Raw genomic sequence first — 19,498 nt, forward strand, 5'->3', positions numbered from 1 at the left:
CACAGAAATGGCTGCAGGTGTTGCTAGTCCTAAGGCGCAGGGGCAGGCTATGACAAGCACTGTTATTGATGCGTATAACGCAAGCGATAGACGGGAAGTAGCAATTAGATCCATAAGCTTGGAAAGCTCTACTTGCGACGCCTGCTGCATGTATATATCGTGAAGAGGGAAGGGGAGGCCTAGGCTAAAACTCCCTCCATAATCCCATGTATTACGGAAAAATGCCGTGATAATAGAAAGAGGTATGCTGGGAATTAACAACCATGTAAGAAAACTACATAGTGCAAGACAAAAGATAATTGGAATAAATACAGAGCTTACCTTATCCACCATAATTTGTATTTTCGGTTTAGTGTTTTGTGCTCGTTCTACAGCCTGTATAATTTCTTGAAGAATACCCTCGCTGGGTCTATGGATAAGCTTAAGAACAACCTGCCCTTGAAAATTTAATGTCCCCCCAATAAGTTTGTCACCCACACCTTTGTCTATTGGGAGGTTTTCTCCTGTAAGCAGCGATTCGTCTACCGTGCTAGCCCCTTGGACAATTACCCCATCGCAGGGTATGTGCGAAGCGGGTTTTACAAGTACCATATCGCCTAATCGAACATTCTTCGTTTCCACCTCACGTTCTTCACCGCTTTCTGTTATTACAGTACAAAACTGAGGTATAAGTTTTAGTAAAGCTTGCTGTGCACCAATAGATTTTTTTTTCAACAAGTTTTCTATCGATTGCCCTGTAATTGCAAGTGTAAGTATCATCCCTGCTAATGCAGAAAAGTTTTGTATAGTAATGCTTGGGTAGTTGTATCTAAGTAAAGAGAGAACACCAGTAAGAAGCGCCATACTTACTCCTAGACTGGTAAGAGTGTCCATATTACTATACCCTTTCTTTAAGCTATTCCATGCAGACAGAAAGATTTCTTTCCCAATACCTATACTCAGAGTGAGTGATATAAGAAGCGTAAGTAGTTCAGCTGTAAATGGAGGGAGGGCGAGCTGTTGATGTGTGAACATAAGCAGCATAAGTGCTATAAAACCAGCCCATGCAAAAACCAAGCGTAATATAAGGCGCGTGTGTGCTTTTGTGTGAGAAGATGGAGTGTGTTGTACTGATGCGATTTCTTGCGAATTAGGAGTTTCTGTGGTGGCACCGCTTATTGTTTCGATGTTTGTTGCGCTGTATCCCACTGCTTTTACTGCATCTTTTATGGATTGCAACGCAATACTTTCTGTGCTATGAAGTACTGCTGTTCCGTTTAGTAAGTTTACATGTGCTTCGCTACTACTCTCTATGTTACCAAGTGATTTTTCCACTGAGACAGCACACCCAGCACAGTGCATTCCCTGTATTGTAATTTTGTATTGCATGTTCTATGCTCCTTTATTAGCATGCTGGTTCAATTTTATTTATACTGTATCTATATTATAATAAAAAAAGTGTATTGTAATACAGCATCTACTAAAATAGCATTCTGTGTCCTGGGATACTTTTGCATGCTTTGCTCTATTACCCCAACAGTATACGCCTCTACCACATTAAGAACAGAACTTCAGGAATCTCTAGCTAAAGACGAAGTGTTACTACTCCGCTATTCGTTGGCAGAGGAATTGACCATACTAACAGGTTCTTATATCGAGATACATTTTACTACAGCGGGTGGATTGAAGCAAGTACACTCGGCGATTATACGTACAGGGAAACACACATTGTACTGGTACCCGCAGCACATAGAGATTCCCTTTATTGACATAGAACTCCATTCTCGCATTGTTGTTGCGGGAAGCAGAAAGCAGGGATCCTTTCTTTCGTTGCGATATTTGGATCTGTCGTTTAGTGTGGAAAAACAAAAAAAATCTGCCCTCCCAGCTTCTTTTCATGCTATGACGCATTGGGGCAACCCTTTAGAATCAGAGAAAGATTTCATGCTCTTTAGATGGCAGCCGTTTCCTAAGGTGCTGGTTTTCTTTTTCAAGAATAAAGCGGTTCAAGCACGTTATCTCAAGCGACTTGCCTTCTTTGTGGAAAAAAGAGGAACACGTAATAAAATTACATATAATAATGAAACAGCGAATAGGGAGGGGTGGGGCGCACACGATTATGATGCAGAAGATATTATGCGAATATTTGAAAAAGGGAGAACAGAGGTATTCCCGGTGCTTGACAAGGTTACGGGTATTTTTCCTTTTAATGAGGAAGAGCTTATACTAAAACGCATACTTATTGAAGAAGCTGTACTGCAGATTTCCGAACTAGATAGAAAAGACTTTGTAGAACAAAAGCATGATACAACATTTATTGCACAATTACCTATACAAGCTGCAGAGGGTTTTGTGGTAAGCGTGGCACTTAGCTACAGCCAAGAACTTATCCACGCCTTACTCACCCATGAGTTGCTTCATGTGCTGTACTTTTTTGATACAACATTGCAAGCAGAGGTGCAGAAGCAGTGGAATAGTATAAGCGAGCAAGACAGAAGGGTATGGCGCTCATTTCTTGCGTACAATGGATACGACGAGCAGTATGATTATCTTGTGATGAATGAGTTCTTTGCATATCTTCTCCAACGCCCTCTGAAAAGCTTGGATTGGTACATCCCTGCTCGTATCATACCAGAAAGCAGATACCGCATAGCACCCGCAGCACAACAGCGGTTTATCGATGGGGCAAAGAGAGCTGCACGCCACCTTGAGAATTATCTCCAAAAGGAGTTTTTTCTACATGCAGGAAACCTACAATACAGTACCCCCATTGTACCGTAATGCAGTAATAAACCCTCTATTCTTTATAATAGTAATATGAATGCATTTGATCTAAAACACATATTTTATGATTATTTTATACAGAAATCGCATGCAAGGATCAGAGACTCGTCATTAATCCCTGAAAACGATCCCACAGTACTATTTACTACAGCGGGTATGCATCCCCTTGTTCCTTATTTACTTGGACAGGAGCACCCTGAAGGTAGGCGTTTAGTAAACTGTCAACGTTGTATTCGAACAAAGGACATAGAGGATGTAGGTGATGCATCTCACCTTACTTTTTTTGAAATGCTAGGAAATTGGTCGCTTGGAGATTATTTTAAGCAGGAAGCAATAGAAATGAGTTTTGAGTTCCTTACGAGCTCTCAGTATTTAGGTGTAGCAGTGGAGGATATAGCAGTTACAGTGTTTGCTGGTAACGCTCATGTAGCAGCAGATGAAGAATCAGCACGTATGTGGGAAGCTGTAGGTATTCCCCGTAGCAAAATATTTTTTCTCGGCGAAGAACATAACTGGTGGGGCCCAGCTGGACAAACCGGTCCCTGCGGTCCGGACAGCGAGATATTTATTGACACAAAGAACAACAAGGATTCTCATAGTACGCCTGGCACAGACGATGGAAGATATGTTGAAGTATGGAATAATGTATTCATGCAATATAACAAGACAGCAGCAGGAGGTTTTCTTCCTTTACAGCGAAGATGTGTAGACACAGGCATGGGACTGGAACGCAGCGCAGCTATATTGCAAAAAAAGCAGTCTGTGTATCATACAGAGCTTTTTATTCCTATCATCCAACATATAGAGACATTAAGTTCAGAGCGCTTTGATGTCGACGAGCGGAAAACCCGAGCTATGCGTATTATAGCAGACCATATACGAGCAGCTGTGTTTATCCTTGGAGACCAGCGTGCTATACTTCCTTCTAATATCGGACAGGGATACATACTCAGACGTCTTATTCGCAGAGCTATGCGTTTTGGAAGACAGCTGGGCATAGAATCGCTTTTTCTTTCAGAGCTTGCAGAGCTGGTAGTAAAGATCTATGCAGTGGAGCATCCGCGCCTTGAGCAAGAAAAAAGTACTATTTTCTCTGAGTTACAAAAAGAAGAAAAAAGATTCTTTCAAACCTTGGATAAGGGGGAAAGGGAACTTAAAAAACTCTTTGCTGATATGCAGTTAAAAGGTAAAAAAAGAATAGAAGGTAAGGATTTATTTCATCTCTATGACACGTATGGTTTTCCTAAAGAAATAAGTAGCGAACTAGCACATGAGCACAACTTAGAAATAGACGAGGAAGGTTTTGCGCAAGCCTATAACGAACATCAAGCAAAGTCAAAAACTGACGTAAAACAAACGTTTAAGGGTGGCTTACAAGATGCTTCAGAGGTAGTGGTACGTTTGCACACAGCTACCCACCTTCTGCATCAGGCGCTTCGTATAGTTTTAGGTTTACATGTTTCGCAAAAAGGTAGCAACATTACAAAAGAACGGCTACGCTTTGATTTTTCTCATCCTAATAAAATGACTGAGGAGGAGATATCGAGGGTTGAGGCTATGGTAAATGACGCCATCCAAGCCTCTCTCCCCATACGCGTTGAAACAAAATCCTTGGAAGCCGCAAAAAAAGAAGGGGCCCTCGCTTTCTTTACGGATACATATGATGAAAAAGTTACTGTGTACTCCATAGGAGATTTCTCTAAGGAAGTCTGTGGTGGTCCACATGTTGAAAATACCAAAAAACTAGGTTTTTTTAAGATAGTAAAAGAGCAGTCCTCGTCTATGGGAGTGCGAAGAATAAAAGCAACATTAGAGTGAGTGTTTGAGCATCAGTTGTAGCTGGTTAAAATCAACCCTCACTATTGCACAGCAGAAAAACCCAAAGCTCGTTCAAGTGCATCAATACTTTTTTCTATACCTCTTTGCAGTTCTTTTGTTTTTTGTTTTATACTTTCCGACATACGAGATTGAATGGCGACTCCTAGTAGATCTCGTTCAGCACGCACTGCACGGTATACACGCGCTATAGTAGTTTGCTGTATTTCTATTGCATCCTGTAGTGCGCTAAGCATGTACATACTACGCTGCTCCTCACTTTTTATTTTCTCATGTATAAACTCTTCGATACTTGCGTACAGCAAAGCTTGTAACTCTGATATGTTTTCTTCTACCAATGGTAAGAGTAGGGTACCCAGCTTTTCTTCTTGGGAAACAGTAAGTTGTTTTATATGTAACTCACCTTTTTCAAAACGAACGTTAGTTGTAAGTTCAATGGAGCGAAGGGCTTCTATGCTGTTCTCAGTGCGCGTCTGGTAAGGGGCAGCGCTTCCATTTACTCTTATTCCTTCTATGCGTATACGAGCATCTGCATTACCTCTGTAAGCGTTCTGCATATTAAGACGTATATCTGCATCTAGCATTGCATTCATACTGTCGATGGGAAGCAGGCCCATCCCCTTATGGAAATTTGTTTGTATACGTTCAAGTATCAACTTGCTTTCCAGTAAGGGGTGTGCGTTGTGGAATGAAAGCACCCCAATACCCCGCGCAAGCAGTGATGTTCCCACTTCTTTCACACGAAAGTGCAATGCATTCATAGTTGTAGAATCAGCATTAATTGCAGTTTCTCCACTCACAGTGATGCGCTGGGTTTCGTTTAGTGCCATGCCAAGAGAAAACTTCCGTATGCGCAGCGCAGAAGCATGCACAACTGCTTCTGTAGTAAGCGTATTATTTTCGTTGCTATCTGTGTTATCTGTGCTTATTGCTGTGTCTTCAAGCGTAGCTGTGCTTGTATCTGCTAGCTGATCGCTTGCTTGCTCTAACTCCACTTTGCGAGGCGCTGTTGGCGCTTGTATGTGTATGGGTTCTCCCGTTTTCTTAAGCTCTGTAGATATCTTGTCTAATTCTACTGTATCTATTTTTATGTCTGGAATATTTTTAATATCAAGGGGAGATATCGATGTATTTTCCTCAGGGGGAGCTATATGGATAGTATCAAAGTCCGTGTTTAGCTGGCTAGTAATTGTATCATCAAACACCGAAGGAAGTAAAAAAAGTGGTAGTAGGGGTTTTGTATTCTTTGTGCTATTCGATTGCAAGTGTGGGGCAAAGAAGCGAAGCGTGTTCTCTAGCATCCTCCTATAACGTACGCCGTATTGTTTCAGTTGTTCGGCTATCAATACCCTGCTTATTACCTTCCCAATTTCTGTGGCTGTGCTTATTTTGTCATGCAAGAATACACTGTCGCTACGCAGTAATTGCTCTATGCGCCTAGAGTCTCTATGAATTTTTGCAATAAGCTTATCAAGTAGAGCGCTCACTTCTTTAATGGCTATAATTTCTGCCTCTACTTTTTTATAATCAGCAGTAGTCTTTTCCATGTATTGCTGTATAGTGGCAAGCGAAGCACGCTCTAATGCATTGTGTTGCTTGTCAGATAATAGAGAGGTATGTATTGTATTTACAGCGGCGGTGCTTCTATGTAACTCTTTCTCTATACTTTTGCTTTCTTGCTGTACGGAAGAGAGCCATACGGCACTGGACAAGTACTGTACATGGTTTTCAAAGTACTCCTGAAGAGGAATAAGGGAAATGTAATCGCTTATTCTAGGCAACGCAGATGATGAATGATCTAAGTGTGTAGAATGCGATTTCTGCTTTGGTGTGTCTAGTCGTATATCCTTGATAAGTACATTGTGTATATCTATGGTGTTATTAAAAAACAGAGACGAGAGGGAAAGTGATAGTGATGCACCCTTGCATACAATCAGGTATGTGTTTTCCTCGTGAGCGATAAAAAACCTTGCAATGTCTATACGCGAGCGAAATAAATCAAAATCAAGACCCTCTATTTTCAAATTAATACCAAATGCGTTTCTTATTTTGTGTTCTAGATAACGGAGGGTAATTATATTGCGAGCAAAATAGAGCGCTGTGCCGCCCAGTAACAGTACAAGGAGTATTCCTATAAGCCATCGCTGCATATGCTTTGCAAGGGTTACAGTTCTATGTTTCATGTCTCCGCTGTGCAGCGTCTGTATCTTGCAATTTAGCAAGGGTTTTGAGAATCTTTTCTTTGCTTGGAAAGGACCCTGCATAAAGCTCTGAAAAAGGGCTAGCTCTATGCGCTTGCACTGGGCTCCAGTTTACCAAGTCTTCAATGATAAGGTGAGGAAATAATGTAAACCCTATAGCTGCTGTATCAAATCCAAAATACTTAAGAAATGTATCATAACGCCCACCATGTGCGAGGGGGACGGGGTGCTTTGAGGTATAGACAGTGTAGATGGTATCGCTATAATAACTATGGCTTCCTAATTCAGAGAGATCACAACGAATACGATTTTCTTTGTCCATCTCCAGCAAGGGCTCAAAATAACTACAATAGTTTTCAAGTGCAGTGTTGCTGTTACCCATTATATTCTCAAGCTTTTTCCGTTTCTGGCTAAATTCTTTAGCATCTACAATATCAAATATAAGCTCTAACACATTGTTATGCACATATTGCTGAAGCTCCTTGTGTTTTTGTTGTTTGATGTATTGGATAAGGAGAGGATAGTTTTCGCTTTCATTGTTCACGTTGCTAGTCTTGAGCAATTCATGTGTAAGAGCAATGGAACCAATATGAAGATGGAATGTAGGTATCATATTAGAAATGGTATTGTGCAGCAAAGCAATAAGCTCGATTTCTGCAAGTTGAGATTTTTCCCCAATGAGCTCAACTCCACTTTGCCATTGCACAACATCATGCTGATTTACAGAGTGCATAACCGCATTAGAATAGTAGAGGCGTAGTGGGACTTGGTGTTCGCTAAGGTGAGAACCCAGAATTCTTGAGAGGAACAATGTACTATCAGAGCGAAGCACAACAAGGTCCCTCTCTGCATTGAGGGCCCTAAATAACTGGTCCTTGCTATTTTTTAAGAATTGAGAGTATGGTGCTTCTATGTCAATAAGGGGGAGTAATGTTGGATGGTAACCCCAGCGCTTAAACGTGGACTCTATTGCCTGCAAGTGCTCACTGTATCTTCGAAGTGAGCCAAAGTAATTTTTCGAATCGATGTTTTGCTTATTCATTCTATATTACTTATTGTAGCATGATAAAAGCAAGGCAGCATATGCGCTTGTACATGCTCTTTGTTTCTTGCAAAGGTATACTATACTGGCTATAAGGAAAACAAAAATACGGTATGAAAACCGAATTACTAGAGGCACATGAATACAAAAAGGCAGTGCAGTATCTTAGCATGGAGCAAACTGTAGTGCTTCCCACAGAAACGGTATACGGACTTGCCGCACATGTACATTCTGACATCGCTTGTTTGCAAGTATTTGAACTAAAAGAACGACCAACCGACAACCCGCTTATTGTGCATTGTGTAGATTTAGAACAAGCAGAGCAGTACATGAGCAAGGAAACAGAACTGCATAGAAAAAGCGCAGAGTTAGCATTAGGCATTTTACACGCCCACTCCCCTGGTCCTATTACTGTTATTTGTTATGCCAACAACAGAAGTAGTAGCATAGCAAGGGCAGGGACTTGTACCATAGCACTGCGTATCCCAAGCCACCCTATTTTTAGAAATGTTTTAAGAGAACTAGGAACTGCCCTTGCTGCACCTAGCGCAAACAAATCCGGAAAACCCAGCCCTACCAACCCGCTTATGGCATGGGAGGCAATGGCAGGAAAGGTTGTGGCAATTGTGGATGGGGGGCAGTGTCAGTACGGTTTAGAATCGAGCATAGTTGATTGTACTTATGTAAGCCAACAATACCCCCAACCCATAGCACGCCTTGTTCGCCCAGGCGCTATACAAGCAGAGGATATACAGAAGGCAGTTCCTACAGCGTTGCTTAGTGTTACTACCAACGAGCAGGTTCATGTAGCTCGCAAAGTTCCTGGCGCTACGTACAAGCACTACGCCCCCAGCACGACCTTGCTTGCCCTTACCGTAAGGGATGCTACATCTATACATGTACACATACCTCGTAACAGCACTCTTCTAAAGACAGAGAAAGCACCACTTACCTGTGTAGCAGGTATAGAAAACACAGCCGAGCTTTGTAACACACTTCAAGCACTCTCTCTATCTTTACTCCCTCAGCATATAAGAAACCACGCTCGCATAGGGTTACTTCTTGCACCAATAACACAGGAAAAGCAGAAGGGTATTATGTCGCATATCAAAAAAGAACAGTGGACTTTATTCGAGGTCTTTCATACTTGGGAGGAGATGGCACGATTTTTATACGAAAGTTTTGCAAACGCCGACAGACTTGCACTGCACTTACTCTATCTCTGCTGGCCCAGGCAAGAGCAGCACCCAGCTTTGTATAATCGCATACTACGTGCCACCGAAAGCGAGGGGTTTAGCCATGTACAAAAAATATTTTTTCAGAAGGAAAATAGTAGGATGCAAAATCAATAAAACCCTGCCGAAGGGCAGCAAGTTTTGTGCTGTTGTATGTTCCTAAGCCGTTTTCAATAACCACATTTTTATAGAGCAAAGGAAGTGCCGGACGAACTTTTCGCATCCGTTGTAGATGGTCCTGCCCCATGCGAAAAACACCATAGCTAAGCGCCTCTATTTTATCGGCAGGGCAGTGCTTAAGCAGGGTAATAAGAGCTTCCTTATACTCTTTTTCCCATCCAGAATAGTAGAGTATGGGATCAAAGCAAACCCTCACTCTCCATCCATCTTCTATAGCCCTCTGTATCTGCAGTATTCTTGTGTGAAAAGATGCGGTTCCGTGTTCGTATCTGCTTATAACGCTTGGGGGAGAAAGAGACCACACCAACACCACGTTACGAGAGAGCGATATGGAACGCAGTACGCTATACGCGTCGCTTTTACTTCGTATTTCTAAATCCACATTAGGAAGAGCGTCTGCTATATCCCTCCATGTTGAGCAGAGAGGGTATATTGAATTTGTTGCTGGAAGATCACTAAGATAGGAAGCAATAAGATATATGCGTGCACTTGGGTCTTGGACGAAGTGGTTTTGAGATAGCATTTCTATTTCTTTCTTGAAATCCTCAATATTAACATATAGTACAATATGCGCAGATTCGTGCATGCCTGAGAGAAAACAATACTCACAGTGATAGGGGCAGTTTCGTATCATAGAGCAGGAGTATACATGCGCATCACCAAAGCTCTGCACTCTTTCAGTGCCTAAAAAGCTAAAACGTTGTTTCTGCCTTGCTAGTAGTAGCATTCTATTTTTTCTTTGCAGGGTGAAATTTTGTTTCTTTCTATTAAACATCTGTTTGTAATTCTGTATAGGGATAACGTTTGCATGGGGGAATCGAGCAAGCACATTGCGGCTTACTGGGTGTTCAAGCACAGCTGTTTCAACATAAATATGGCTAAATTGCATTATAATGATTATAGCAAATTGTATGCTGTAATATAAATATACACCAGCTTTGCTACATTATGTATGCGGGCAGTTATATAATAGCTTATATGCGGTAGTGGTGGAATAGGTAGACACGCTAGCTTGAGGGGCTAGTGACCGTAGGTCGTGAAGGTTCAAGTCCTTTCTACCGCATTTTAATAAAACGGCTAGCTATCACACTAGTCGAATATAAATATAAAGGAGTAATACATTGATTCATATTGGCAACGCTCCCTGCTCGTGGGGTATAATAGAAACAATAACACAGAATAGATTTACAGCAAGTCAGGTCTTGGAACAAATAAGTAGTAGTGGCTATGCTGGAAGTGAGTTAGGAGATTGGGGGTTTTTACCCACCGAGGCTCATGCGCTTCAAGAATTTGCTAGTCGCTATCAGCTTGTTATTATGGCTTCGTGGGTAAGCGTACGCCTACAAGATTCAAATAGCATTGAAGATGATAAAAAGCAGTGCTTGCGCGTAGCCAACTTGTTAAGCACAGCCTTTCCTAAAGAAAGGCATTATATAATACTTGGTAACGATCCCTTTGCAGATAAGGAACGGGTAGCATATGCTGGAAGGATAGAGAGTAAGCATTATTTGAGAAACAAGCATCCTGACCAGTGGCGGTCTTTTATGCAAAATGCAGATATCTTAGCTGATACTGTACTATCAGAGACAGGGGTAGAGGTTGTGTTTCATCACCACACTGGAACATGGATAGAAACAGACGAAGAGATCGAAGATTTATTACATGGAACAAAAGTACTAGGTCTTTGCTTTGACACGGGACATTACGCACAAACAGGAGCAAATTCTTCAGAGGGAATAAAAAAATACAGCTCTCGCATAAAACACATACATTTTAAGGATTGCGATGAGGCCCTCCGCATACGTGGAAACAAAGAAGAGTGGGATGTTTTTCGCTATTATAGAGATGGAATTTTTCCAGAGCTAGGAAAGGGAACGGTAGATTTTCCATCTATTATGCAAGAGATACGAAAAATGAACTATGAAGGTTGGATTATTGTCGAGCAGGATATATTGGATGACGTAACATCAGATCCATTCCAAAGTGCTGTAAGAAATAGAGAATACATACGTTCTCTTGAATAAGATTATATATTTTGGAGTACTTAAGCATGATTGCTTAAGACATTACTGATTTATAGAGCATACTTGAAAGGTGCAAATGAAAAGGGCACTACAAGTGCACAAGATGAACGAAAGTAATGCACTGATAAAGCCAGTAGACGTGGAATATCATGGTACAGCGAAGAAATAACACACAACATAACCCAAATATTGTATATTCAGACAAAAGAAATACAAACAAGCAACCATAAAACTACCTAAAGGGATACAATTAAATACCACAATGAGAATGGATGGTTTGGAATTATTGCGTAAACTAGAATCCAATGCTTTTCTATTGTGTTTGTTGACTCACAATGTAGGGGGATACTAGATAAGCAAAAATATGGAAACGAAGGAAGAAGACAAAGAGCAAGAGCGGAATTGCCTCAAATGACCGATAATGTCATAGGTGAATTCATCAATCAAATAGACAGAGTATTACACCCCATGGGGCATTTCTTTTTGCGGGTAGATAAATTAATTGTATGCAATGGTGTTAGTAAGTAGTTGAATGGTACTAGTTTAGAAATAGTTGATTTAATTACATGGAATAAATTAAAAATGGGTATGGGATATAGAACAAGACGTACAGGTGAATACTTGTATATATACAAAAAACACCAAAGAGAGCGAAGGGTGTGTGGACCAATCATAAGATTAAGGATGTATGGGAGGAAAAAATAGAGAGAAATCATGCACACAACAAACCTATTGAGCTTCAAAAAGCGCTTATCGAGGCAGTAAGCAACGAAGATGACATAGTTATAGACCCTGCAAGTGGAAGTTTTTCTGTGTTCGAAGCATGTAAAAAATCTAATAGAAATTTCTTAGGGTGTGATATCATGGGGCATGAGTGTTCTCTCAAGAAACGCAAAAGGGAAGAAGACCCAACCAGTCTCCTAGTGGGTATACTAGAATACTAGGAAATAAAGAATTAGGCAACTTAATAAGCAGATTGCAAGCCACTGTAATATCAGCGGGGAACGAATTAGAGAGTCTTATTTGGGAGAAATGCTGTAAAATAGAAGATATAGATGCGTATTTACAAGCAGAAAAATATCCCACTGGTGTGTACGTAGCAACAAAAACACAAATCAAAAAATCATTAATAGCTCAAAAGTCTTTTGAACCTGATTTTGTGGCTTTTGAGAAAACAAAAAACAATATTCACAATTGCTATGTAATAGAAGTAAAGGATGGAGATCAGTTTGATACAAAAAAATCTGCAGGAGAAATCAAGCATTTACGTGATTATCTTGCATTTATCTCTCAGAAAATACAGTTTATAGTAAAGCCAGTCATGTGTTCCTTTAACGCTACAAGTAAAGAGCAGGTAGTTGTGGGATTTAAGAATATGATAGAAATTGATGAAGCGTATACAGGGAGGGAGTTGTGTAACTTGTTCCACATAGATTTCGATGAGATAACCGATGTAAGAACATACCACCAAAAAGAAAACATCCACCTATTTATAAAATCGTTATTAGAGATATCAGAAACAAAAGAAATGATTATAGAACACTTGAAACATGAATTATAGCAGCGTTACAGGTATGAGGTGTATTGAAATACACCAATGCTCTTATGCTATACTATAAGTAGAGTAACATGTAATCACATTGCATTATTATTCTCAGCAAGGTGTAGACGTACAATCCTGGCATACATGTTTATGCAATGTGCTTTATGTATAATCACTGTCACGGGAGCTTATGTATGATGAAAAAACAATCTAATACAAAACAAACTACGAATAAAACCACTACCCCCCTACAAGAGATGGTACTACGTACTAATACACAGTACTGGAACGATTCCTGCTCTCTCGTAGAACTGAGGTACGCAATAGCAAGAGGGGCAACAGGGGCTACCACCAACCCTGTAATAGTAAACACAGTACTCTCAAAAGAGTTTTCCACGTATCAAGCAACATTAAAAAAAGCACTCAAGGATTACCCCAATGCAGGAGAAGATGACATAGCGTGGCTACTTATTGAGTACGCAGCAATTCAGGGGGCAAAGCTACTTGAAAAGAAGTTTGATCCAAAGAAGGGAACAGGTCGCATATCCATTCAAACGAACACTAAATACTATAAAAACACAGAAAAACTAGTACAGCAAGGGCTGCACTTTCACAGCTTAGCAAAAAATATGCAGGTTAAAATCCCTGCAACAGAGGCAGGGATTTGCGCAGCAGAAGAGCTAACGTACCAAGGGGTAAACATAAATGCAACAGTAAGTTTTACTGTTCCCCAGTCCCTTGCTATTGCAGAGGCTGTAGAAAGAGCTTTAGACAGAAGGGAGAAGGAAGGTAAAAGCAACGCGGCCATACAACCAGTATGCACCATTATGGTAGGGAGATTAGACGATTGGCTAAAGGCATATACATCACAGGAAGGCATTATCCTTGACCCAGAATGCTTAGAGTGGGCAGGTGTTGCGGTGTTTAAAAGAGCCTATGAAATATACAAAGAGAAAGGCTACAGAAGTAAATTACTTGCAGCAGCGTATAGAAACCATTATCACTGGTCTGAGTTTATAGGAGGAGATGTTATTGAAACCATTCCGTATGCCTGGCAGGTAAAATTTAATAACAGCACAATTGCAGTGCAAAATAGAATGAGCACCCCCGTCGATAGTGGTATTGTCAAGCAACTCACACAAAAAGTGCCAGATTTCAAAAAAGCGTATGAACCTAAAGGGCTCACTGAACGACAATTCAATAGTTATGGAGCCACTAAGCGCACGTTACTGCAGTTTGCTCAAGGATACGATGAGCTTGTCCGCTTTATTCGAGGGTATATGATAGAGGTCTAACCATGCTTATCTATAACAAGACTACATTTCAGGAAGGCTACAACGCCATTACAGAATTAGATGGCGTACACTCACAGATGCACATGGATTTCGGTATACTCAAACTCTCACGTGGGGCGGTGTTCCATTCAAAAGAAGCAAAAGAACGGGCCTTTCTTCTTATGGATGGTTCTATCGCATTCAAGTATGCAAACAAGAAGAATATTGCTATGCGCAATTCGCTCCTAGACGAGCTTCCCCATGTGTTGCAGGTTCCTAAAGGAGCAGAGGTAACACTCGTAGCCCACGAAGATTCAGAACTCTGTGTGCAAAAAGCAATAAATAATACAGACTTTGAGGCGGTGTATTACGCCCCCGAGCATATACGTCAGCAAAGATTTGGTGAAGGAACCATGCAGGATAGCTCAACAAGAATAGTACGAACTGTATTTGATGCTAAGAATGCAACGTTTTCAGAAATGGTACTGGGCGAAGTTATCAATTTTCCTGGTAAGTGGTCAAGTTATCCTCCACACAAGCACCCACAACCCGAGATATATCATTACAGATTCCCCGACGCACCAAGCCAGGGATTTGGATTTGGGCAAGTAGGCGAGAATGTATATGCAATAGCACATGAATCAACTATGATCATAGACCCCTGGCTTGTTCACCCCCAAGTAGCAGCACCGGGCTACCCTATGTACTATATTTGGATGATAGCTCATACAGAAGGCGAAAAATTTGGACCCAACAGTAGGCAGTTTGTTGATGAGCATGCATGGCTTTTGGATCCAAAAGTAAAGATTTGGAAAGATACGAGGAGCAAGGAATGAAAAAGATTATTGTGGGCGTCTTAGGAGCCGGTCGCATTGGTCAAGTGCATGTGCAAGCCATGCATAGAACCGCAAGAGTAGAAATTAAAGCAGTAGCCGACACTTATATGAACGATAGCATGGCGAAAAAGCTTTCGCAATATGGTATTAAGAACATCACACGAAACCCAAAGGATATATTTGATGATGAAGAAATACAAGCAATATTTATATGTTCGAGCACCGAAACCCATAGTGAATTTTCGTTGCAAGGTATAAGGGCAAAAAAACATATATTTTGTGAAAAACCAGTTGATATGGAGCTCGATAAAATAAAAGAAGTAAGAAAGGCACTGAAAAAAAGCCCTATAGTATATCAAGTGGGGTTCAACAGACGTTTTGATCATAACTTTATTGCGGCAAGGAAAGCAATACATTCAAACAAAATAGGCACACTCCGCATGCTAAGAATTACCTCTCGAGATCCCGCACCCCCCACCCTTTCGTATATAAAAGAATCAGGTGGTTTATTTATGGATATGATGATTCACGATTTTGATATGGCTCGATTTCAAACAGGATCTGAAGTAGAAGGGCTCCACGCCATCGCTGCAGTGCTTGTAGATAAGGAAATAGGAAAACTAGGTGATGTCGATACCGCAATAGTAAGCTTTCAATGCAAAAATGGTACAATAGGCGTAATCGAAAACTGCAGGCAGGCAAGTTATGGATACGACCAACGCCTAGAAGCACTAGGCGATAAGGGGTCGTTATGCATAGGGAACGATACTGAGTCTCGCTTAGAAATAAGCAGTAATAGTGGCGTGCTAACAGAGAAGCCCCTCCCTTTCTTTTTAGAGCGATATAAGGAAGCATATATATTAGAGCAAAAACATTTCTTTGATGCCATAGTAAAGAAAAAACCAGCTCCATGCGGAATTGAAGACGGCTTAGAATCAGTAAGGCTTGCATATGCTGCAAAACTCTCCTTAAAAGAAGGGAGACCAGTATCAATGAGTGAAATACAATAACATACGATAAGCTAAGAAGAAGAGGAAAAAATGCAATATAAGTTAGGAAATTACATACATGGAAACATTGTAGAGGCGAGTGGAGCAAAGCGTGATATTTATTCCCCTCTAGATGGGAGTATTCTTGCCCAAGGTGCTGATTCAAGTAAAGAAGATGTACGGAAGGCAGCGCAGGATGCAGCGCAGGCTCAAAGTAGCTGGGCAAATCTCACTACAAAAGCGAGGGTGGAGGTGCATTATAATTATCGAGGGCTACTCAAAAAGCATAGAGATGAGCTAGCTGAAATATGCCATAAAGAAAACGGCAAAGCAATGCCCGAAGCACTTGCAGGTGTAGACAAGGCAATAGAGCTTACTGACTTTGCATGCTCTATGCCTCAGCTTATTTCGGGTAGCGTTCAAGAGGTAAGCAAAGGTATCGAATGTAAGTACAGACGTGTGCCTATTGGGGTAGTGGCATCTATTACCCCCTTTAATTTTCCCATCATGGTGCCCCATTGGACCGTGCCAAATGCATTAGCGGTGGGCAATGCAGTACTCCTCAAACCTTCGGAGCATACTCCTATTTCCGCCATACGCTCTGCAGAGCTTTGGAAGCAGGCGGGTCTTCCTGATGGACTTTTACATGTAGTGTTAGGATCAAAAGATGTTGTAGAAGAGATATGTGATAACCCCTCCATTGCAGGGCTTAGCTTTGTGGGGTCCACTCCAATAGCAAAACTTGTATACACACGAGCAAGTGCTAACTTAAAGCGAGCACGTTGCTTTGGTGGAGCTAAGAATTATCTTATTGTTGCAGAGGATGCGCATCCCAAGGTTGCAGATGATATAATTTCTGCTTTTTGTGGAATGGCAGGGCAGCGTTGTATGGCTGCATCAGTTCTACTCAGCTTAGGAGAAATTACAGGGATTGTTGATGCAGTTCTGTCCCAAGCAAAGACTCTTGTACCTGGTATAACCCTCCCCCCTCTTATAAGCAAGCAAGCAGTAGAGAAAATCTCACAATATTTGGATAAGGCACAAGAAAGAGGAGCAAAGATACTTCTCGATGGTCGCACTACCCCTATCCAAGGGCCAGGGTCGGGGTACTATATTGGGGCTAGCATTATAGATTGGCGAGGAAGAGAAGACGAAATGCCCTTAGAGGAAGTATTTGGTCCTACGTTAGAACTCATACATGCAGATAGCATGGAGAGGGCAGCCGAATTACAAAACCGCTCCCCCTACGGCAATGCATCGTCTATATTTACTCAAAGCGGAAAAGTAGCAGCAGAGGCAACAAAGAGATTACAGGCAGGTATGATTGGGGTAAATATAGGCATTCCTGTACCACGCGAACCTTTCTCGTTTGGAGGAATCAAGCATTCTCGTTTTGGGGAAGGTGGGATTACTGGATGGTCTAATGTGGAATTTTTCACTGATACTATAAAAATAACAACAAAATGGAACCCCGAGGATAGAAAAGACTGGATGAGCTAGTCTTAGAGAGCCCTCGCTTTATAGTTGTATCAGCTGTGTTTCTTGTACAATAATAAAGAGAGGTTATACATGAATATTTTTTCTTTGAATTTCTTAGGCATAGTTATTGCTACTGTGCTTAGCTATATAGCAAGTGCAGTGTACTATAGTCTTCCTAAGGTTTCAAAACATTGGCTATCAGGACAGAATAAAACCATGGAGGATGTGCAGGGTGGATCGTTTATCCCCATGTTCGTGCAGTTTCTTACTACCTTCCTTTTTGCATGGTTGCTCTTTTTAGTTTCTTACTTAGGCTTTCTAGCTTTTCTGCTTACTGTACTGTGCATACTGCTTATAAGCATTGCAAATGATTTATTTCGCATGACTCACCTGAAGGTTATTATTATAGACAGTATTGGGAGAATGATTATCATTATTATTACGTATGCAACATTTTGGATTATTGGGTAGCCTTACATAACAGAGTACAGCAGTATTTCCAGCAATGTACTCAAAGTAGCATGTATCTAGTCCGCTCTCGCAAGAGCTAAGCTATAAGCTATAATGGTTTTAGCTTATCAGGACAGCTCTCCCTAACTAAAGCTCTGGCGAGTAATAGACCTGGATCAATAAGAGGTACTTCGACCATATCTTGAGATAAGGCAAGAGGTATTTCTGTGCACCCCATAATAACCCCCTCAACTTTTTGTGTTTGGTAAAGGATTTTACTCTCTTGCACCAATATTTCTTGTGCCTCACTCTTTATTTCTGTGCTTGACTTTATACCATACTCTTTATGGTATATGCTATTATGCACAGCAGTTATTTGTTTGTGCGAGAGAGGCGCCTCTACCTGTATAGAATATTTTTCAAGTGCATCCTGGTATAGGCGAGAATACACTGTTCCTTTTGTTGCAAGCAGGCCTACTTTTTTTATACCTCGAGACAGAAGATGTTTTCCCACTTCCTCTACCATGTGAGCAAGATAGATAGTGTTGTGAAAGGCCTTAAAGATTAATGTATCTAACTCATTTCGTATGCAAGGAATATGAGCAGAATTGCAAGGAATTCCTATTACAGTACAGTCGTGCTTATGCAAGATGGAAATAATATTAAATATGCTCTTGGCAGGATTTTCTAATGTTTTATCAAAAAAGTATGCTGTTCTGTCAGTAATATCTCTGCTTAAGGAAATGTGGAATAAAGAGAGATGCTCTGCGTCAGAATGAGCTATAGTATTTTGAAGTATTTTTTTGTGCAGGTCAACACCAGCTTCTGGCCCCACTCCGCCTACAATACCTATGGTTTTCATTGGATCGTTTACTAGTAGTTATGCTTGCCCGACATCACTGGCTCCGTATGTTGTGTCTTCCACGCTATTATTTTCAGCTACTACGCTAGGTACGTTAGATTGCTCAGTTGTTTTTTCGTCGGAGGCAGCAGCTAATGCTTCTTCCTCTTTCTTTTTTGAGTATCCATACAAATGGTAAATAGATGACGGGACTTCCTTGCCTTTTACCGAAACTGTACCAAGTTTTCGAAACTTAAATGCAGGCCCTAGCATTTGCATAGTAGATTCTGAAATAATAATACTGGTATTAAACTGCTTATTTAATCCTTCTAGGCGACTTGCAAGATTCACAGCGTCTCCTATAGAGGTGTAGTTTAATCTCTCATTAGAACCAATCATACCTACAAGCCCAGAACCTGAATTAATACCAATCCTTGTCTTAAAGACAATAGGAATGCCCTTTTTCTTAATACGATCGTTTACCCAAGTATGTAAAAGCTGTATTTTTAGAGCGGCATAACATGCTAGTTCAGCACTGTTTTTGGTATTATGTTCAGTCTCATCAGACTCAAAAATTCCAAACACCGCCATTATAGCATCTCCTATGTACTTATCTATGATACCAGTGTTTTGTACTATAATTTTTGAGAACTCATTAAAATAAATATTTAACGCAGCAGCAAGGTTTTCAGGCGAATTTTTTTCGCTCAATGTAGTGAATGATACTATGTCTGTAAAGAAAAAGGTAATATTCTCCTTCTGCTCCATATTGATTTGAATTTATTTGTTTTCTTTTATATAGGTT

General features: G+C 40.8%; 8 protein-coding genes across 8 annotated transcripts; 5 read left to right on the forward strand and 3 right to left on the reverse strand.

Moving 5' to 3' along the window:
• Nucleotides 1-321: 321 nt before the first annotated feature.
• LOC132564478 (probable copper-transporting ATPase PacS) lies at nt 322-1,368 on the reverse strand (the record flags this gene model as incomplete). The annotated part of the gene is made up of 1 exon (XM_060229131.1): nt 322-1,368. A coding segment is annotated over exon 1 (1,047 nt), but the record flags the coding sequence as incomplete, so codon positions are not given.
• Nucleotides 1,369-2,919: 1,551 nt separating this feature from the next.
• Nucleotides 2,920-4,581, forward strand: LOC132564479 (alanine--tRNA ligase-like). Its single transcript, XM_060229132.1, has one exon. The coding sequence runs from the start codon at nt 2,920-2,922 to the stop codon at nt 4,579-4,581; it is 1,662 nt and encodes a 553-aa protein (XP_060085115.1).
• Nucleotides 4,582-6,771: 2,190 nt separating this feature from the next.
• On the reverse strand, nt 6,772-7,842 carry LOC132564480 (ATP phosphoribosyltransferase regulatory subunit-like). Its single transcript, XM_060229134.1, has one exon. The coding sequence runs from the start codon at nt 7,840-7,842 to the stop codon at nt 6,772-6,774; it is 1,071 nt and encodes a 356-aa protein (XP_060085117.1).
• Nucleotides 7,843-13,081: 5,239 nt separating this feature from the next.
• On the forward strand, nt 13,082-14,119 carry LOC132564481 (transaldolase-like). Its single transcript, XM_060229135.1, has one exon. The coding sequence runs from the start codon at nt 13,082-13,084 to the stop codon at nt 14,117-14,119; it is 1,038 nt and encodes a 345-aa protein (XP_060085118.1).
• Nucleotides 14,120-14,121: 2 nt separating this feature from the next.
• Nucleotides 14,122-14,934, forward strand: LOC132564482 (5-deoxy-glucuronate isomerase-like). The gene has a single exon (XM_060229136.1). It carries the CDS (start codon nt 14,122-14,124, stop codon nt 14,932-14,934), a length of 813 nt encoding a protein of 270 aa, XP_060085119.1.
• LOC132564483 (uncharacterized oxidoreductase YrbE-like) lies at nt 14,931-15,944 on the forward strand. Its single transcript, XM_060229137.1, has one exon. The coding sequence runs from the start codon at nt 14,931-14,933 to the stop codon at nt 15,942-15,944; it is 1,014 nt and encodes a 337-aa protein (XP_060085120.1).
• A 30-nt stretch (nt 15,945-15,974) lies between these two features.
• On the forward strand, nt 15,975-17,423 carry LOC132564484 (methylmalonate-semialdehyde dehydrogenase [acylating]-like). The gene has a single exon (XM_060229138.1). It carries the CDS (start codon nt 15,975-15,977, stop codon nt 17,421-17,423), a length of 1,449 nt encoding a protein of 482 aa, XP_060085121.1.
• Nucleotides 17,424-18,732: 1,309 nt separating this feature from the next.
• On the reverse strand, nt 18,733-19,284 carry LOC132564485 (adenylate cyclase 1-like). The gene has a single exon (XM_060229139.1). The coding sequence runs from the start codon at nt 19,282-19,284 to the stop codon at nt 18,733-18,735; it is 552 nt and encodes a 183-aa protein (XP_060085122.1).
• Nucleotides 19,285-19,498: the final 214 nt, after the last annotated feature.

The sequence above is a fragment of the Ylistrum balloti genome, unplaced genomic scaffold (genome assembly GCF_031769215.1).
Source record: "Ylistrum balloti isolate Yb309-2 unplaced genomic scaffold, AGI_CSIRO_Ybal_v1 Utg372310, whole genome shotgun sequence".
Lineage (NCBI taxonomy): Eukaryota > Metazoa > Mollusca > Bivalvia > Pectinida > Pectinidae > Ylistrum > Ylistrum balloti.

Coding starts and splice junctions, on each gene's coding strand:
- LOC132564483 (XM_060229137.1), top strand. CDS start 14,931: ATGAAAAAGATTATTGTGGGCGTCTTAGGAGCCGGTCGCATTGGTCAA.
- LOC132564479 (XM_060229132.1), top strand. CDS start 2,920: ATGCATCCCCTTGTTCCTTATTTACTTGGACAGGAGCACCCTGAAGGT.
- LOC132564484 (XM_060229138.1), top strand. CDS start 15,975: ATGCAATATAAGTTAGGAAATTACATACATGGAAACATTGTAGAGGCG.
- LOC132564485 (XM_060229139.1), bottom strand. CDS start 19,284: ATGGCGGTGTTTGGAATTTTTGAGTCTGATGAGACTGAACATAATACC.
- LOC132564480 (XM_060229134.1), bottom strand. CDS start 7,842: ATGAATAAGCAAAACATCGATTCGAAAAATTACTTTGGCTCACTTCGA.
- LOC132564481 (XM_060229135.1), top strand. CDS start 13,082: ATGGTACTACGTACTAATACACAGTACTGGAACGATTCCTGCTCTCTC.
- LOC132564482 (XM_060229136.1), top strand. CDS start 14,122: ATGCTTATCTATAACAAGACTACATTTCAGGAAGGCTACAACGCCATT.